The sequence below is a fragment of the Brassica oleracea genome, chromosome C9, assembly GCF_000695525.1.
Source record: "Brassica oleracea var. oleracea cultivar TO1000 chromosome C9, BOL, whole genome shotgun sequence".
Lineage (NCBI taxonomy): Eukaryota > Viridiplantae > Streptophyta > Magnoliopsida > Brassicales > Brassicaceae > Brassica > Brassica oleracea.
This window is the reverse complement of record NC_027756.1, coordinates 49,921,320-49,939,018: the sequence shown is the minus strand read 5'-3', so window position 1 is coordinate 49,939,018 and position 17,699 is coordinate 49,921,320. Positions and strand designations below refer to the sequence as shown.

Here is a 17,699-nt window from a genome sequence, read left to right as displayed (position 1 = left end):
TTTAGGGTTTAGGGTTTAGGGTTTAGAGTTTAGGGTTTAGGGTTTAGAGTTGAGAAATGAGGTTTTGGGGATAAGATTTCTAATTTTGAAAAATAAAAAAATTAAAATTTTCAAAGGATAAACTTAGAAATATGCTATTTTGGTCATTTTAGTTTAGTTTTTGAGTGTTATTTTTGTTATATAAACTTAGAAATGTGCTATTTTGGAAATTTGCCCATATATATATATATATATTTTTAGATATCGAATTTGAAATAATAAAATTCTATTGGTTAGGTTCATCGTTGTACCCCTAAGGGGTGAATCAAGAATAAGTCGGTTGATAAATGATACTATTACAATAATATATGGTAAGTATATTTACGTTTTTCTACATATATTATTAACATGTACAATTACTATAAAATTCGTGGAGAAATGCATTGTTTTGTATCAGAATTCAGAAGAAATAGAAACAAAACAATTAAAGACCGTAACAATATTTTTTAAATAACAACTTTTCTCCACCAATTAAGGTAAAAAAAAGGCATCTGCCAAGAATGTTTGTCGTAGCATTAGTAGTACTTCGTCCACATGGACAATTCTTTTGTATCCAACCCCATTCGCAAAAAGAAAAAGAAAAACATCAAGATTAGGAAATTGTTAAGATAGTTTAACCGTAAAAACCCCCTGAACCACCACCAGTTTAACCGTAAAAACCCCCTGAACCACCACCACCGTATACATTTGGCGGCGGATCAAGATTAGGCTGTGAGGCAACAGACACTCCGTTATTGTTATCAGCTCCCCCGCCTAAATGCAAGTCTGACATATTAGGAAAACCTTCTTTAGGTTCAAGCCCTTGATCATACAAGAAGCCTTTAAAGACATGGCCACCTATTTTCACCACCGCCTGGTATGCGTACTCGTCGTCCCCGTCCTCCACCGCCGTGACTCTCACACACTTGAACACAGCCGCGGCCCTAACCTGCCCCGGCCAAGCTTCTCTTGGTCCTCCATCTTGCGCATATAAAACATCATTACTATTCGTTATCACCAAATCAACATAATTGTAACCACTGTTCACTAACATCAAACATTCACTTTTCACCAATACAACTGATTTAAATTCAATGTAACTTTTTGTAACATTAAAATGGTTGAAATAAATCAAATTCCTTAATAACCTAAACCGAAAATTAAAAATATCTAACCGATCTACACTATGTTATGTTGTTACCTCATTCTGAAACCAAAACCTTGATCAATAACATTAACAATCAACAAATGTTAAATGCATATATATACAATTATGAATTTATGTAGAGATTATGTGCATACAAGTTAATGTAACGTAAACATACCTCGGCGGCTGGAGCTGGTATCGAAACTCTGAGGAGGCGTGTTAGAAGTTGAAGTATGAGAAGTGGCTTGTTGTTGTTGTTGAGACCCAACGATCCTCAGCTTCTTGGTCCCCGAGGAGGTCGACGCGGTGGGCATGACCTGCCGTTCTCTCCTACGAGCCGCAGAGACCCACGTGCTCTTCACGTGAGTCGAACAATCAAAGCCACGGCTCTTGCAGCACGTCCTGCACCGCCTCTGCTTGCATTCCTTCTTCGCCTGGTTTCCACAGTCTTGACACGTGGCGGTTCCCGACGCGGCCGAGCCAGAGCCTGAGTTGTTCGAGCTAGACGCCACCGCCGTCTGATGAGCACTCTTGAAGTGAAGATACTGCGTCTGGTTGCTGTTGTTGTTCTGCCATCTCCGGCTGTCTCCGAGGAAGTTAATGTCGGTGTCCTCCACGTTTTGCTGATGCGGCGGAGCCGCCGTGAGGAGAGGAATCATTCCAACGCCGAGCGATGCATTACTGTTGATCTGATCGGATCCAGATACAACTCCGGCGTTCTGGTGGTGGTACCCCGGAGCAACAAGGTAGACGTCTCTTAGACCGACCATACCCATCTCCGCAGCCGCCGGCGACGACGGGAGGCCGTAACGGACAGAGGATCCGAGAGGCCATGATGGAACGCCGGCGGCGGCGGAAGCTGAGGCTAAACCACCGTGGGCGACAGATGGACCAGCATTAAAGCCAAGAGAAAGATCCTCGGTGGCGCGTGAAGATGTCGTCGTCGTAGCCGCCCAGTCGGTGAAGGCACCGGAATCCGACGTTGGTAGATTATGCCTCCTCGTCGTTGCCACAGCTGATTAAATCAAAACCCTAACCCCAACAGATTATATATTAAAAAACAATAACTCTCTCTTTGCTCACAATAGCTTCAATGTACATAACCCATAAACCTATAAATGCTTCTTTCTTTTTCAGAAAATCTAAAATAAAATCTGTGATGTAGAAGAAGAAGAAGAAGAAGAAACTGCAATCTACTGTCACTAACTGATATGTTCTTGTACTCTCTTGTGGATCTTCTCTTGCCTCTCCCTTAAAAACAAACTCTGTGATGATGTATGTTTTGTTTCCTTCTTCTAGATTGTTTCTTTCTTATTCCTGTCTCTCTCTCTAATAATAATCAACAAGGACAACTGCAGAAAGATAGAGGAAAGTGAAAAAATAAAACTTATGTTTTTCTTTACCCTTTTTGTTTATTTATTCTGGTTATTACTTATTCATGTTTTTAATAATAATCACTCAAAGAAATGGCACATGATACCTTCTTTTCATTTTCTTTTGGATTCTAGCTGAAGTTTAATTTTTAATGAGTATCTTAAATATTTTCTCTGATTCTTTATCAGATGACAAAGTTCACCACCAGCGCCCGTGCGCGTGGCTCCACTTGCGCGTAAACCATTCTCGGATTCTGTTTCCTGACGAACCGATTGTAACCGGTTCACTCTTTTAGGTACCTTGTTCGGTATACCACAAAATCATGGTAACTTATAACCTTTATAGTGTACGTAAATCGTTTATGAGGGCATATCTTTACTCGAATTATCATATTTTTACGTACGTTTCAAAAAAAAAAGTCGCTTTATGTTTTTTTTATTAATATAAAGTTTTTAAAGGAGAAAATTTGGTTTGAGTTATGCACGTGAAAGAAGAACACTTTCAATAAAAGGTTCGCCGGCTCCCCTCCACGCTTTGCGGCCGTCGAATCATTGCTTTTTCTTTTGAGCTTAGCTCTTTGAGCCCTTTATGGGGACTCTTTGTGCTAAACTACATAAACCCACGGTCCTTTATTTAACACGGCCTTAAACCCATATTGTCTTATGCTCCATCCGTTTTAATATATATGATGTTTTAGAATAACTATTTTGTTTCAATTTACATGAAATTTTGAGTTTTTAAGATTAATTTTTAATTTTATTAGAATTTGTTCAACCAATTAGATTTTACGGTCTTTTGGTTAACTGATTTTAAAATTATCTGATTTTAAAATTATATTTTTAAATATTTTTTTAGAGAAATGTAATTTTTTAATCTTTGTGCATTAATATAAAACATCAACTATCATGAAACTGAGGGAATAACATATAAGTATACTTTTGTGCTCTACTTCATAAATTTGAAGACTTATTTCCACATATATTGTTTGCACAATGGAGATAAGTTTCAGTGACTAATTTGTCTCTTCAAATATGTAGTATTTGTTAGTGTCACTGACAAATATGTTTGAATGTCATTAGGGTTATCAAACAAAATACACTGCAAAATAGAGTAAAAACAAATCGCCAGTTCAATATTTTTCCCCATATCAGTCAATGAATGGTCCTCTTTTTCTATCTTAGTCGCTTGCTCTCATTAATTTTAAAACCTTTGGAAATTAACTCTTGAATACGAGATTGTATGAGTGATTGTGAATGATGGTATTTCGAAAGAAAACCAAAAAATTACAAGGATCTTACGGAAGTAAAAGGAAGAAAGTATAACATTCTGAAAATAAAATAAAATAAAAGCATGTAACAGTAATATTTATGACAAAGTAAAAGAAAAGGAGCAGATGGCACGGGGCTCAAGGGAAGAAAATGTTTAACAAGGACCAATAATGGAGGAAGTCGAGACAAAGACGAATGCTTCTTTGCCTAATCGGCGGAAGGTGGCGTGTTGTCTTACTTCTCTCCGACATGCGTTTTCCCCACGCGCCTAGTTTCACCCCTTCTCTTTTATTTAAGAACCGGTACCCAAACTGGCAGCCGGTTCATGATTACGATTTGACGGTTTGGGTTTTGGTTTTACGTGGGATGCTTTTTTTTTTTTTTTTTTTTTTTTTTTTTTGGCAAAATGTTAAATATATTATACTAAGTTTTAGGATTTTTGACAGAAATTACAAGATGACTTATTGCACAAGTGCAGAAAAATAATCTAAACAACAAGCTTCAATACAAGAACATAAGCACGTTAATGGTGAGAGATGAAGTTAGAGCAACGAAAGGCAATGAGGCAAGCTCAAACCAGGGAACCAGGAGCGGAGCGGGAAGGTCCGACGGTTGCCACGAGCCCGAAAGAAAGGCCTCCTCAAACCTTGAATGCAAGGTGCTTACAGCTTCCTAGAGACCCACCGAACACAAACTAGTCCAAAGAATCACAAGCACGAACCGACTCTCCACCCGACACGAACAACGACCGACGGCACGAGGTAGTGACACAATCCGACGATGTCATCGTACGAAAGGAAGACTCGAAGATTGCTGCTTCCAAATCCGCCTACCGTGACCGTATACACCCTTTTAACCGAAGGTTCATATAGAACAAAGGGACCGGAAGGGTACACACCTCCGGAGCAGCTAACATCGAACGAGAGCACAATACGAGTACCCAATTGACAGCCCGTCACTAATCAAAAACGATCACTACAACCCACATCAAAGCAATAGTACCTGCAAGAAGCACATGGAAGAAAAACAGGAGCGATGAGCGCCACACCACCGGCAACACAGGCTTTGAAGTGGAGCGCCGAAGCTAACCACATAGCGTCGCCACCGGAGAAAATCAAGAGGAGAGTCGAGACCCAACCTCAGAAGCCTCCACGCAACCCACCAGAGACCACCAGTGGAAAACAAAACCCTAAACTTGAGCCCAGAGCAGAAAGCTCAAGACCGGACCTCCGAGAAGAGCCCCAACCCCACGACAGCCACGAGCCACACTGAAGGAGGAGGAGAACCCTTGGAAGAGACCACCGACGACCCACGCGCCGCCTGACCTGAAGAGCCAAACGAGATCTGGAAAATCTCACCTGACAAAGACCACAACCGAGAGGAGGGGACAAGTGCAACAAGGTGAACGCCATCCTCAAGCACCACTTACCGCACCGAGAGCCTCCTAGATCTACGACGTGAGCTTTGGATCTGGACCGGAAGAGGTTGACTCGTATAGCTGCCCTCCGCCGCAAAACAGAAAAGACTACAGGGAGAGTCGAGGAGAAGCGGAGACAAAAGGAGGTAGGCCTCCGACGACCGCGAAAGGAGGACGCGGCGGCCGCCGGAGCACATAAAAGATGAGAAACGGCGAACTTTCTAGAGAGCGGTGAGAGAAAATAATTTAAGAGAAAGAAACGCGTTATTTCTTTTGGTATTTGTCGGATGCTTTTGGAAGTGAGTAAACCTTGCAATCGGGTTTTGAGTTTGTTGCACCTTCATTATGAGTTTTTTTTTATCAAACCAACTTGTATTAAATTTAGAAGAGTTTAAGCTCCATTACAACGAAGTTACAAAGAGCCAAATGGAATTCAAAACATATAAACCTAAGATAAAATGAAAATCAAGCTCGGCTTTAGTCCTGTGTTGAAAGTGCATTTGCACATGACCTATTTTATTTTTTTACTTTTTTACTTTAGCTTTGAGCCCCATTTTAAAAAAAATTTGTACGAAGAAACGAGCTTCAAAATTTTGTAACACATGACCCATTTTATGTTTGAGACGGGCCTGATGAAAATACAAATCACAACAAGTAAACATTAGAAATTGCATCACAACGGTTTTATAAATTTTTTGGAAGATTGCATCTCGTGAACCCTGAGAGTCACAACCACTGCACTAAAGACAAGGCAGAACTGTAGTCCGGAGGAAAATCCTTGCAATACCAGCCACATATGTTCATCCGATTCAGTCTATACATAAAACAATATTAGGAAAAGAGACTGCTCCAAACAGGAGGCAATCAATACCCGCCATAACCATATTCACCAACCTACAAATCACAATGATTTTCTCTTTTAACTACCACCAAGAAGAATAACACATAAACACTGCACCCCAAACCAGGTTGAATACAATAATAGGACTGCATACTGTAGTAGGGAGTTGCATCAACGTAACATAAAGAACTAATAAGACGCACAAAGATATAACCAAAGGACACTAAGTCCATCAGTACATTACCAACTAAAACCATAAACCACAAATCCAGAATTACCCACACATCTAGCATTTCATCTGATTCAAAAGAATAGGAGTAACCCAAAGAGTAAAGAGCTAAGGTGGACCTGGACATCTATAAGCAGATGGATAAGAGGAAGGCTGGAATAAGAGCTGGGAGAAGACTCATTCCCGAGCTGACAAAAATACGACTTGTATACCACAAGAAAAAAATGCCAGTAGACAAGATAGTGTCACCAGTGAACACAAGAGCAGCACCACCATCACTGAGCTTACTCGAAATCCTTGAAAAATTAAACATCAGATCTAGGACTTTGAGTGGCTTGTGAGAAGAGCTGGAGGAAGTGACGAGGAATCGAAGAAAAACGAGGTTGACGAAAGCGTGTAGTAAATCTGGAGGTTCTGGTGGCTTGACGAGAATCTAAATTTTATAAAATCAATTATTCGATGAAATTTGAATTTTAATTTGAATTGTTACTCTATAAAGCAACTGTTGTATCTTAGACATCCGCATACTAAAACAATAAAACCTAACATATGTAGAAATTGCGAGAGAATTATCCTGTATTATCACTTTTTTTGTCCGTAAACACCTGAGTTTCGCTCTAAATAGTTAACAAGATGGTCGATGCATTCTTTGGTGCTAGTTGGAAAAAATTCCATATTTAGATCTGTCAATGGGATATACAGTCCACTATGTAGTATAAATACGTTTTCCAATCAATCGGATCAGCCGATAAAATAGATTAAAAAACGTATAGGGTAGGATTGAATCTTGAAAATGCCGAATGCCAATTTAGAGGGATTGCATGATTTTTTAAGTCTCTAAATAAAAAAAGTGCAAAACCAATTAAAATATACATCCTTCCAATATTATAAAGTCACCTGAGCTGACAATAAAAATGCATTTTATTGGCAACAGGGAAAATTTAAAGTTGAAACAGTTGCCATCGTCATTTGGAGGCATTACGACGAAATAGAAGAATAAGTCGTGAATTGTTAAAATTTATCTTATCATTAATTCATTTTATAAGACTATCAAATGAAGCCAAATAAAGTATATGACATAGCTCAAATTAATTGTCATGCGACGCAGATTTGAATTGTCAAGGATGAACCATGTATCATAATATTCATATCTACATGTTGGAGTCGCAAATTAACAGATTAGATACTTTATTGAAATACTACACAAACATGCAAATTGTCAACTTGTTCATGCATGACGACTAGCTTGTAACCAAACAATACAAACCAAACATCCAACTAACCACTCTAATACTTTTTTTTTCCTTTTTTTTTAATCTTTCCAATTTTGACTAAACATATGCAAAAGAGAAATAATAATATGTTTCATGACTTGATCAATTCACTTCTTGTTGCCTCCGAACAATCCCCAAGAACCTTAGTGGAGAAACCCTAATCTCATGCTCAGAGATCGTCTGCAACTTCGGCGACCATACGTGTTCTCTCGTTCCAACAAGCTGATCATAATGCTTCTTTAACTCGGGAGAATTACAAATGTCCTTGCTTTCAGCACAATCTATTATTACCTCGTCTTCGCTGATGTTTCTCCTTTTGCATATAAGACTCATGATAAAATGAGGAGAAACTTTTATTAGAATCTTCCCGTTTAGTCCCTTTGAATACTCGAACGGTGGTGGACTCGACGGGGCGGTGAAATTCAATGGCGGTGGTTTAGTCGAGGGAGCATTTTCGAGACTAGAGTTGAAGATGGAGATACACGAAGTGGTTAAGATTCTATAGGCGAAACGTTCGATTGGTAAGACGAAATAGGTTTGACCTGGGATGAGATAGTCGTCCATGGCTAGAGCTGGAACCGGACGGCCGATGAAGAATGAATCTGCATGGCACACGATTTGATCAGGAAACTCAAACATGATTTCTCCAGCAACATGTTTCTTGGAGTCGCGTAGGGTTTTGGTGGATCCGCACTCAAAGAAAACTATCGTGACAATTGCTTGGCGCCTACGGATTATTGGGAAACAAGAAATGATTAGAGAATTTTTCATATTTTTGCAGAGAGAGAGAGAGAGAGAGAGGTTTGTTTTTGAGTTTGAAAGCTATGGATTGTCGTATTGTAAGAGAACCGATATATAGAGGGACTTGTATTCATGGTCTTTGTGTTTTGTTTTATAGCCAAAAGGTAGCCACTTGAAGGAGTTGACCTTTTGATATGGTCAAACACTCCAGGATTTGCCTATGCATTTCATTTGATCAGGCCGGTTCTTTGGTCAATCCTCTCGGCTTTGATCCTCATCTCCTTTTTTTTCTCAGCATTAAGCTACATTTTATAATGCTTTTATTATAATTATTACACAATAGTCGTGGAAGTGGTTACACACAATCACACAAACATTAATCTTATCAAGGGGTTTTATATATTTCATTACAACACGTTGAGCTCGTGATTTTTTCTTATGACAACTGTGCCAAATGACGAATTAATATAATTAATGGTCCAGATTCATACTCCCTGATCTCATCTGTTATCCATCATTTTCCTTGTTTACGTTGTCAATAATCATTGAACATATCGCCGGCGCCAGAAATATGGTTTAGTGCAGTTCACCACTTGAACCTTTGAAAATTATGGTCTTTGTATTTTCACACTAAAGGCAACAACTTGAACGAACGATGGTTAGGTTAAGGGTTGTAACTTGTAATTAATGAAACGTTGCATACTTTCTTTGTATAACCAAGTAAAAACCAAAGCCCAAAGTTGATCAAATGGAGAAAAAGTGAGAAACTCTTATTATTAGTTACATTGATTTTAAATTTTTTAGTTTATTTGATTTTTGATTAGTTCCTAATTTTGAAGAAAAAAGACTTTAATTTTTTGTTTTATAATACCAGATATATGTATCATAGCTTTAGTAAAATAAAAATAAAATAGCAGATATCATTACATGTGTGTGGTTGACAAACCCAAAAAGAAAACAAACATTGTAATGGGCCTCCAATATTTTACCCAAAAGGATGAAGGATGATGTCTGCCGCTGATGTTTCCAAGTTCATAGGTAAGACACGGGCCTCCTCATTCAACCGCGCACAAACAAATTAATACATACTAGAGCTTTGACCCGCACGCGTGTGCGGGTATTGATTTTTATTTTTTATAAATTATATAAAGACATTTCTAAACACATAAATTATTTAGATATTTTGAATATTGATTTATCCTATTGATGTTATTTTAAGTTGTTGACCAAATGTTTGTTATTTCTTTGGAATGTAGATTATGTTGCAGGATGTTGAGAATCATGCATTATGAGGAGATTGTGCAACTCCTTTCTCAAAAAGAAAAGAAATTGATTCAGAACTGGCAGACATAACATCTACTTCAAAGAAGTTGTGCATTCCCACAGTCAAGACTGAAAAATCTAAGATCGATTAGTTTTTTCGAAGCTGAAGGACTACCTATGTTTCTTGTTGGCCTATACCTATGTTTTCTGCTTTGAGTGTTTTTATTTTAGTTTTTTGCTTTCGTTGTTTGTTTCTGCACTTTAAATTTTTTAATAAGTGGATTTTAAGTGGATTTTTTATTCTCTGATTTTTTATAATAAAGTAGCCTTTTTTTCTTAGTTTATATTTTCTATAAAGAATATCATCAACTGACTTTACTAACCAAACAACTTAGCACATTCTATTGTTCGTCTAACTAAAGTTAATCTATAAAGCAATAATACATATAAACCCATTATTCTAAAACACATGTTTTTGTTAACTACTTTTACTTTGGCATTGGTGCTTTTGTGTGACAAATTCAGGATTAACTTTTTTACTTTTCATCTTTGGACTGAATAAGCATATTGACAGGCCCTGTCTTGAGCAGATACTCAAAAAACATTGGTGATACTCAAGAAACATTGGTATGGGACCTATAATTTTATACACTTGAAAGCTTACAATTTATACTGTTTTTTTGTAACAAATGTAAGAATGGATCCTAATCAAATTGCAACATAATAAAACCTTGAATATTTTTTTCATTAGTCTATAATATAAAAAGAGTAAATAGATAATTTTTAGGATTGATAAACTTTTGCAATCTTGAAAATATTGTAAATTCACTTTTAATTTCGTAACTAAAATTTTTATTGTCATTTTGGGCCCACATTTTTGGTTTCGTATTGGACCCGAAATATCTCAGGACCGGCACTGCATATTGAAGTTCTTAGCTCTGGAGAGTTTCAGCTACATCACATTTTATGTCCAAAATCGGGGAAATGTTTATCTGTATTCGTTGCATCTTGTGTGGTTGAAGAATTTTGGGCCACCGCAAACAAAAGAAGAAGAGATAAATAAAGAGAAGAATATTATTGGCTACTCATAAATTTTCCAGAGTGACACTCATGACTAGTAGTAGTACACTTTTGATATCTACATCATTATCACTATTATTATTTTACTTTCCTTTTGTTAACATCAAAACTTACACGTAGCAGCGCACTAGCATAGGAAGATTTACGATAAACTTGTCAAGAAGAACTTGATCTATTCCAGTGAAGTAAGGCTACACCACACCACACCACCATCTTATTCTATATGTAAAAAAATGTTAATACGAGCCCAACTCCAATTTCTTGAGTTGACAACTTTTTTTCTATACAACAACATCGCATTTCAATTTGCGTGTGTTGATTAAGACAGACCAAATTTAACTAAAAACTTAAAAAAGTGAATAATAACACAAAATGTGAATAATACACCAATGAAAATAAAAATAAAGCAAAAAAAAAAGAGAAGACTTTAGAATCCGGCTTTTGCTAAAAGTCAGTCCCTTGCTTATTCGGATCGATCTACTCGAGCTGAAAAACACAGTTGCGATGGAAGTTAGAGTCTTGATTTCGAGATCGAAGACGAGCATTCCGCGAATGTAGATAACATATAGTCTCTCCAAAGTTTTCGCATTTGAGCTTATTAGAGTAAAGTGGAGGAGGAACTTGGCTGAAGAGTATTTGTTGTAGTGTATGTCGAGAAACGGAAGCATGGCGTCGGATCTTAGCAGAGCTGGTCCTGTCGAGAGAGACATCGAGCAGGTTTTGATTAATCCCAAAGTCTTTAATCTTTTTTGATTAGCCTGTGATTTCATTTTGCTAGTAACACTTTAACAATTCAAAAAAGTTCATTCCTTGGATACTAATTTCACCATTGCAATAAGATTCTTTACCTCCTTTGCTATTTTGTTTTTTTGTCTCAGGCTATCATTGCACTAAAAAAAGGAGCTTACTTGCTCAAGTATGGAAGAAGAGGGAAGCCTAAGTTCTGCCCTTTTCGTCTTTCTAATGTAAGCCATCTTTCGTTCCATTTCCTAATATCTCTTGTCAGCTTTGATATTTTATTGTCTAGTTTTTTGTTTTCTTTCTTTCTTTCTTTCTTTCTTTCACACAACTTAGTTTTATATCTAGCTCATTGTTTTGGTTATTAAGAGGTAGTTGCTTGTAACTTTCAGGATGAGACTGTTTTGATATGGTTCTCCGGGAAGGAGGAGAAACATCTCAAGCTTAGCCATGTTTCTAGGATCATATCTGGACAACGCACTGTAAGCTCACCCATGTTTCCTCTTTTATGATATTCTATGCAACTTTTCATCTGACAGTTACCTGAGTCTGAGCTCTCTGATTCTGATATATATAGCAATTGTGTCTCTCTTGTAGCCTATTTTTCAGAGGTATCCTCGTCCAGAGAAGGAATATCAGTCTTTCTCTCTAATATATAGCGAGAGGTCTTTGGATGTGGTGAGGTTTTCTTAAAACCATTTGCTTTATATATTTGCTTCCACTATAAAATAATCACCAATTCACTCGCAATGTCACTGTGGTTATTTAAGGTTAATTAATCTGGTGGTAGGATTTTATTTGGTAGATCTGCAAGGATAAAGATGAAGCTGAGGTGTGGTTTAGTGGTCTTAAAGCATTGATTTCACGTTACTATCAAAGAAATAGAAGGACTGAATCAAGAAGTGATGGGACACCATCTGAAGCTAATAGCCCAAGGACATATACCCGGAGAAGCTCTCCTTTGCACTCTCCATTTAGTAGCAATGACAGTTTGCAGAGGGTACTAATTTTTTTTTTCCTTGTACACTTTTGTGCATATTAAAACTAAAAGACGTTTTATTTATCTTTCAGGATGGTTCTAACAACCTTCGTATTCACAGTCCATTTGAGAGCCCGCCCCAGCTTGACAAGGCGTTATCGGAAATGGCGTTATATGCAGTTCCTCCAAAAGGATTTTATCCCTCAGATTCTGGTACTATTTCTGTTCATTCCGGAGGCTCAGATAGCATGCATGGACATATGAGGGGTATGGGCATGGACGCTTTCAGAGTTAGTATGTCAAGTGCTGTTAGTGGCTCGAGCCATGGCTCTGGTCATAATGATGGAGATGCATTGGGAGATGTTTTCATCTGGGGAGAAGGCATAGGTGACGGTGTTTTGGGCGGTGGAAACCGGAGAGTTGGAAGTTCGTTTGACATAAAGATGGATTCCTTATTGCCAAAAGCTTTAGAATCTACAGTAGTACTCGACGTCCAAAATATTGCTTGTGGTGGACAGCATGCTGTCGTTGTGACTAAACAAGGAGAAAGTTTTTCTTGGGGAGAGGAATCTGAAGGCAGGCTTGGCCATGGGGTTGATTCCAATATTCAACATCCAAAGCTCATCGATGCACTTAACACCACAAATATTGAGCTTGTGGCATGTGGTGAGTTCCATAGCTGTGCAGTTACTCTATCGGGGGATTTGTATACCTGGGGCAAAGGAGATTTTGGTGTTCTTGGACATGGAAATGAAGTCAGTCACTGGGTCCCTAAAAGGGTTAATTTTCTGTTGGAAGGGATACATGTATCATCCATCGCTTGTGGACCTTACCACACAGCTGTTGTGACTTCTGCTGGGCAGTTGTTCACTTTTGGTGATGGGACCTTTGGTGTTTTAGGACATGGAGACAAGAAAAGTGTTTTCATACCTAGAGAGGTAGACTCTTTGAAAGGTCTTCGCACTGTCAGGGCAGCCTGCGGTGTATGGCACACAGCCGCAGTTGTAGAAGTCATGGTTGGAAGCTCGAGTTCTAGTAACTGCTCCTCAAGTCGTGACATCTGCCGGGCAGTTGTTTACTTTTGGTGATGGGACCTTTGGTGTTTTGGGCCACGGGGACAGGAAAAGTGTTTTCATACCACGGGAGGTTGACTCTTTGAAAGGTCTCCGCACTGTCCGAGCAGCCTGTGGTGTATGGCACACAGCAGCTATTGTGGAAGTCATGGTTGGTAGCTCGAGCTCGAGTAATTGCTCTTCAGGAAAGCTCTTTACATGGGGTGATGGTGATAAGTGTCGTCTTGGTCACGGTAATAAAGAACCAAAACTTGTGCCTACCTGTGTTGCTGCTCTTGTTGAACCCAACTTTTGTCAAGTTGCATGTGGGCACAGTTTAACGGTTGCACTAACAACATCAGGCCAAGTCTATACTATGGGCAGTCCTGTCTATGGTCAGCTTGGAAACTCGCATGCTGATGGAAAAGTTCCAAATCGTGTCGAAGGTAAGCTTCACAAGAATTTTGTCGAAGAGATTGCATGCGGAGCTTATCATGTTGCAGTTTTAACTTGGAAGACAGAGGTTTACACTTGGGGAAAGGGATCAAACGGTAGACTTGGTCACGGGGATGTAGATGATAGAAATTCCCCGACATTGGTAGAGTCGCTCAAGGATAAACAGGTGAAAAGTATTGCCTGTGGAACTAACTTCACAGCAGCTGTCTGCATTCACAGGTGGGCATCAGGGATGGATCAGTCCATGTGTTCAGGTTGTCGCCAGCCCTTCAATTTCAAGAGAAAGAGGCACAATTGCTATAACTGTGGACTAGTGTTTTGCCACTCGTGCAGTAACAAAAAGTCTCTGAAGGCTTGTATGGCACCGAACCCGAACAAACCATATCGAGTGTGTGACAAGTGTTTTAACAAATTGAAAAAGACCATGGAAACTGATGCATCGTCTCATTCGTCTCTGAGTAGAAGAGGAAGCATTAACCAGGGATCAGCAGATCCCATTGACAAAGATGACAAGTTGGATTCTAGATCCGATGGACAGTTAGCTAGATTTTCATTGATTGATTCCAAGAGACAAGTGGACAGTCGGAATAAGAAGAACAAGAAATACGAGTTCAGTAGTAGCCGTGTGTCACCTATACCAAGTCGTAGCTCTCAACGAGGTGCGCTTAACATAGCCAAGACTTTCAATCCAGTATTTGGGGCGTCAAAGAAGTTCTTCTCAGCTTCTGTTCCTGGTTCTCGAATTGTGTCTCGAGCAACTTCTCCAATTTCAAGACGTCCGAGTCCGCCTCGTTCAACTACACCAACTCCCACTCTTTCAGGACTAACCACACCAAGAATTGTGGTGGATGATACTAAGAGAACCAATGATAACATAAGCCAAGAGGTTGTTAAGCTAAGATCTCAGGTAAGTTTCTTCACCATCTTTTGTTTTTTCTCTTATTTACATAAAACTTGTCACACGTTTCTTTGCTACAAAAAGACAGTTGGTGAGATTATGATACTTTAATTACTGCTTCAGTTTCTCTTTATCATTGCTTCTTTGCTAACAAGTAAATAATCAGGTTGAAAGTCTTACAAGGAAGGCACAGTTCCAAGAAGTTGAGCTGGAAAGAACAGCCAAGCAGCTCAAGGAGGCGTTGGCAATCGCTAACGAAGAAACGACAAGATGCACGGCCGCAAAAGAAGTGATCAAATCACTCACCGCTCAAGTAACTTCAAATAATATGATTCATGCATTTACGGGTGTGATTTCTTACGACTGATTATAAGCATCAACGAAACTATGCAGCTGAAAGACATGGCTGAAAGATTACCCGTCGGAACAGCTCGAACTGTGAAGTCTCCTCCTCTGTCTCTTAACTCATTCGGTTCCAGCCCTGGTCGCGTTGACCCTTTTAATATCGTAAACCGACCAAACGGTCAAGAACCCGAGCTAAATGGTGTCAATACCCCAATGTTTTCTAATGGGACCACTACACCTGTATTTGGAAATGGCGAAGCAAAGAACGAGAAGGAATGGGTTGAACAAGATGAGCCTGGTGTCTACATCACTCTTACAGCCTTAGCAGGAGGTGTTAGAGACCTCAAACGTGTCCGTTTCAGGTACAATGATATCTTATTTCCCCTAAAAAGAAACAATCACTTGTAATTTTTTGCTGACTCGACTGTTGTGTGTTTATAACAGCCGAAAGAGGTTTAGTGAGAAACAAGCGGAACAGTGGTGGGCAGATAACAGAGGAAGAGTCTATGAGCAATACAATGTACGAATGGTTGACAAAGCCAGTGAGGAAATGCCTCGTTGAAGCTCTTTAACACCAGCCGCTTCTCATATTTTTCAACGCCCGAGTCAGGTGAATGCAGAATCTCGGGATATAACAACAGATCTTACTATATATATAGAGAGAAAATTAGATGTTCTTAAAAGTGTTTTACGTGCTTGTTTCACTGTAGTTTGGGGGCATTGTGTGGTGTTTGTTGTGACAAGGTTGTAAATGCTTTGTGGTGCCCCATACTGTAAATTCTATAAGAATACATTCTTCTTACTTTTTAGAAACAAATACTGTGTAATGGGTTTCAATAAAAAAAATTGTGGATTCATTACAACATCCGGAAAGTAAAGAGTAACTACAGATTACGATCCCAACAAGAATCATAGGTACAAGTAAAACTTGAACTCAGGTTGGTGTCTTCACTCTTCATCTTCCACGAGCTTGAATTCTACAGTTTCAAAATGCCATGGCAAAGGCGATGAAGGTAAAGATGAGTGGTAATGGATGGGGGAGTCTGGTGGTGAGGGCCACTGAGTTGAGCATCCCATCAAATCTGAAAACTCCTCCATTGGTATATCTTTAAGTTCATCCCAAGTGTTGCTGCTTTTGTCATCCACCTGAAGCGCAAAGCAAGTGAAAAGAGTCATAAAAAGTTACTCAAAACCAGAGATCAATCAGGAGAGCATTGATGCATATAGTTAATCATACCTCTTCTTTAATATCGTGTTCCTCGATGTTGGTATCTAAAAAGCAGAACAAATTTAGAGCAATGGAAGCATAGACAAAAAAAAAGAAGGATGACAAGTAATGATTACCATGTGCATGAAGGATGATGTGTTCAGATAAGTAACTATCCCACTGGTTTTGATGTTGCTCAATGCATTTGCGGTGATCATGCAAGTAACCTTCCTTGGCTATGTCAAAGTCCACTACTTCGGGACTCTTGCTAGTCTTGGAAGAAGCTTGAGGTTGCAACTTCGACTTGTTTGTAATATCATGGAGAGCCTTGCGGCTTACAAAACCCGCCCCGTATTTCTTTGGAGCTGCGAGAGAGCTCTTACCTTTTCCCGCAGCAACAGACTCTTCAATGTTAAAATATAACCAAAAACAAGATTTAGGAGCATAGTCAAGAGGGGAACCAAGTGATATGGTTTCAGAACTACAAAAAAAAACAAAACATACAAACATTGGAGATTTATTTGCTTCCCTCCTCAGTCCTCATATATATATATAACTACATAAAATCATCAAGATAAACGAAAGTTCCATGATTGATTGAGCAGACATTTTCAAGCTTGTGAATTTGACGCAGTTAAAATGATGATAAAACATATACAACAAGATGAATTCAAGAATGTATTCTAAGCAAATAAGAAGAATCTCTTCCTATTTCATATATCACTAGAAATAAACTGACAGAAACAAAAAAAAAGGGGAAATGTAAGAAACGTTACTCTTTCCACGGGCCACCAATGCATTCTCGTCCTGAAAAATCAACTGCCCACGAACAGTTGTGCTCGCCATACTCTTTCTCACTACATACATACATACACATCCCAATTTGGGTAGTAGATTCAACATTAGTAAGAGATAAATTGGACCCAATGTATGTATACTGATATTAACATTTTAATCAAACCAAACTTTTAAGAGCTCACCAGATTTCGATGAACGAATAAAGGAAGCCTCCCCCCCCTAAAGGAGCGATTGAGAAAGAGAGAAAGTGTTGCTCTAGAAGCAAGGATTATAGATTTGGAATCGGTGGGAAGATAATACACAAACGGGCGGCATAAGATTGGTTAGAATCAGATCTAGGGTTGTTCTTGAGGATTTTTTTCAAACGAAGATAAAGAGAGCGGATTATTTTTAACGTTCAAATGTAAATGAGTTTCTATAATCGGTCCGGTCCGGTTAGGAGATTTAATATGTCCGGTTTAGTTCGGAAAATTCGGGTAAGCTTCTTTACTTTATCTCTCTACTTGAAATTTGATAGCTTGGAAACTAAATTTCAGTTTTGTTAATGTTATCATGCGATCAGAGCTGTTGTGTC

The 17,699-nt window shown here is 38.8% G+C and overlaps 4 protein-coding genes across 8 annotated transcripts; 1 reads left to right on the top strand and 3 right to left on the bottom strand.

Moving 5' to 3' along the window:
• Window positions 1-467: 467 nt before the first annotated feature.
• On the bottom strand, window positions 468-2,499 carry LOC106313900 (protein LATERAL ROOT PRIMORDIUM 1). 3 transcript variants are annotated; one of them, XM_013751830.1, is made up of 3 exons: window positions 1,344-2,499; window positions 685-999; window positions 468-651 (listed from the first exon to the last, which is right to left on the bottom strand). In XM_013751830.1, exons 1-2 carry the CDS (start codon window positions 1,939-1,941, stop codon window positions 686-688), a joined length of 912 nt encoding a protein of 303 aa, XP_013607284.1. In that variant the 5' UTR covers window positions 1,942-2,499; the 3' UTR covers window positions 468-651; window position 685. The 3 variants fall into 3 exon arrangements, with proteins under 3 accessions (XP_013607284.1, XP_013607285.1, XP_013607283.1); XM_013751831.1 differs by having other exon boundaries at window positions 468-999; window positions 1,344-2,197; window positions 2,363-2,498; XM_013751829.1 differs by having other exon boundaries at window positions 468-999.
• Window positions 2,500-7,466: 4,967 nt separating this feature from the next.
• Window positions 7,467-8,552, bottom strand: LOC106318223. Its single transcript, XM_013756110.1, has one exon. It carries the CDS (start codon window positions 8,337-8,339, stop codon window positions 7,671-7,673), a length of 669 nt encoding a protein of 222 aa, XP_013611564.1. The 5' UTR covers window positions 8,340-8,552; the 3' UTR covers window positions 7,467-7,670.
• A 2,521-nt stretch (window positions 8,553-11,073) lies between these two features.
• Window positions 11,074-15,985, top strand: LOC106318222. 3 transcript variants are annotated; one of them, XM_013756109.1, is made up of 10 exons: window positions 11,074-11,369; window positions 11,531-11,617; window positions 11,783-11,872; window positions 11,988-12,068; window positions 12,196-12,390; window positions 12,462-13,307; window positions 13,516-14,784; window positions 14,942-15,088; window positions 15,169-15,482; window positions 15,565-15,985. In XM_013756109.1, exons 1-10 carry the CDS (start codon window positions 11,301-11,303, stop codon window positions 15,680-15,682), a joined length of 3,216 nt encoding a protein of 1,071 aa, XP_013611563.1. In that variant the 5' UTR covers window positions 11,074-11,300; the 3' UTR covers window positions 15,683-15,985. The 3 variants fall into 3 exon arrangements, with proteins under 3 accessions (XP_013611563.1, XP_013611561.1, XP_013611562.1); XM_013756107.1 differs by having other exon boundaries at window positions 11,075-11,369; window positions 12,462-13,210; window positions 13,419-14,784; XM_013756108.1 differs by lacking the exons at window positions 11,074-11,369; window positions 11,531-11,617; window positions 11,783-11,872 and having other exon boundaries at window positions 12,181-12,390; window positions 12,462-13,210; window positions 13,419-14,784.
• On the bottom strand, window positions 15,938-17,497 carry LOC106318224. The gene is made up of 5 exons (XM_013756111.1): window positions 17,308-17,497; window positions 17,104-17,184; window positions 16,465-16,731; window positions 16,358-16,392; window positions 15,938-16,266 (listed from the first exon to the last, which is right to left on the bottom strand). The coding sequence occupies exons 2-5, from the start codon at window positions 17,171-17,173 to the stop codon at window positions 16,069-16,071; spliced, it is 570 nt and encodes a 189-aa protein (XP_013611565.1). The 5' UTR covers window positions 17,174-17,184; window positions 17,308-17,497; the 3' UTR covers window positions 15,938-16,068.
• Window positions 17,498-17,699: the final 202 nt, after the last annotated feature.

Excerpts from the sequence above, each read along its gene's own strand:
- LOC106313900 (XM_013751829.1), bottom strand. The coding sequence starts at position 1,941 with ATGGGTATGGTCGGTCTAAGAGACGTCTACCTTGTTGCTCCGGGGTAC. Across the intron at positions 1,000-1,343 it reads TACCAGCTCCAGCCGCCGAG|ATGGAGGACCAAGAGAAGCT; the intron begins GTATGTTTACGT and ends TATATGCGCAAG.
- LOC106318222 (XM_013756109.1), top strand. The coding sequence starts at position 11,301 with ATGTCGAGAAACGGAAGCATGGCGTCGGATCTTAGCAGAGCTGGTCCT. Across the intron at positions 12,069-12,195 it reads GCGAGAGGTCTTTGGATGTG|ATCTGCAAGGATAAAGATGA; the intron begins GTGAGGTTTTCT and ends TTTATTTGGTAG. Across the intron at positions 15,089-15,168 it reads TCAAATCACTCACCGCTCAA|CTGAAAGACATGGCTGAAAG; the intron begins GTAACTTCAAAT and ends GAAACTATGCAG.
- LOC106318223 (XM_013756110.1), bottom strand. The coding sequence starts at position 8,339 with ATGAAAAATTCTCTAATCATTTCTTGTTTCCCAATAATCCGTAGGCGC.
- LOC106318224 (XM_013756111.1), bottom strand. The coding sequence starts at position 17,173 with ATGGCGAGCACAACTGTTCGTGGGCAGTTGATTTTTCAGGACGAGAAT. Across the intron at positions 16,732-17,103 it reads ATTGGTGGCCCGTGGAAAGA|AGTCTGTTGCTGCGGGAAAA; the intron begins GTAACGTTTCTT and ends TTAACATTGAAG. Across the intron at positions 16,393-16,464 it reads CATCATCCTTCATGCACATG|ATACCAACATCGAGGAACAC; the intron begins GTAATCATTACT and ends TCTGCTTTTTAG.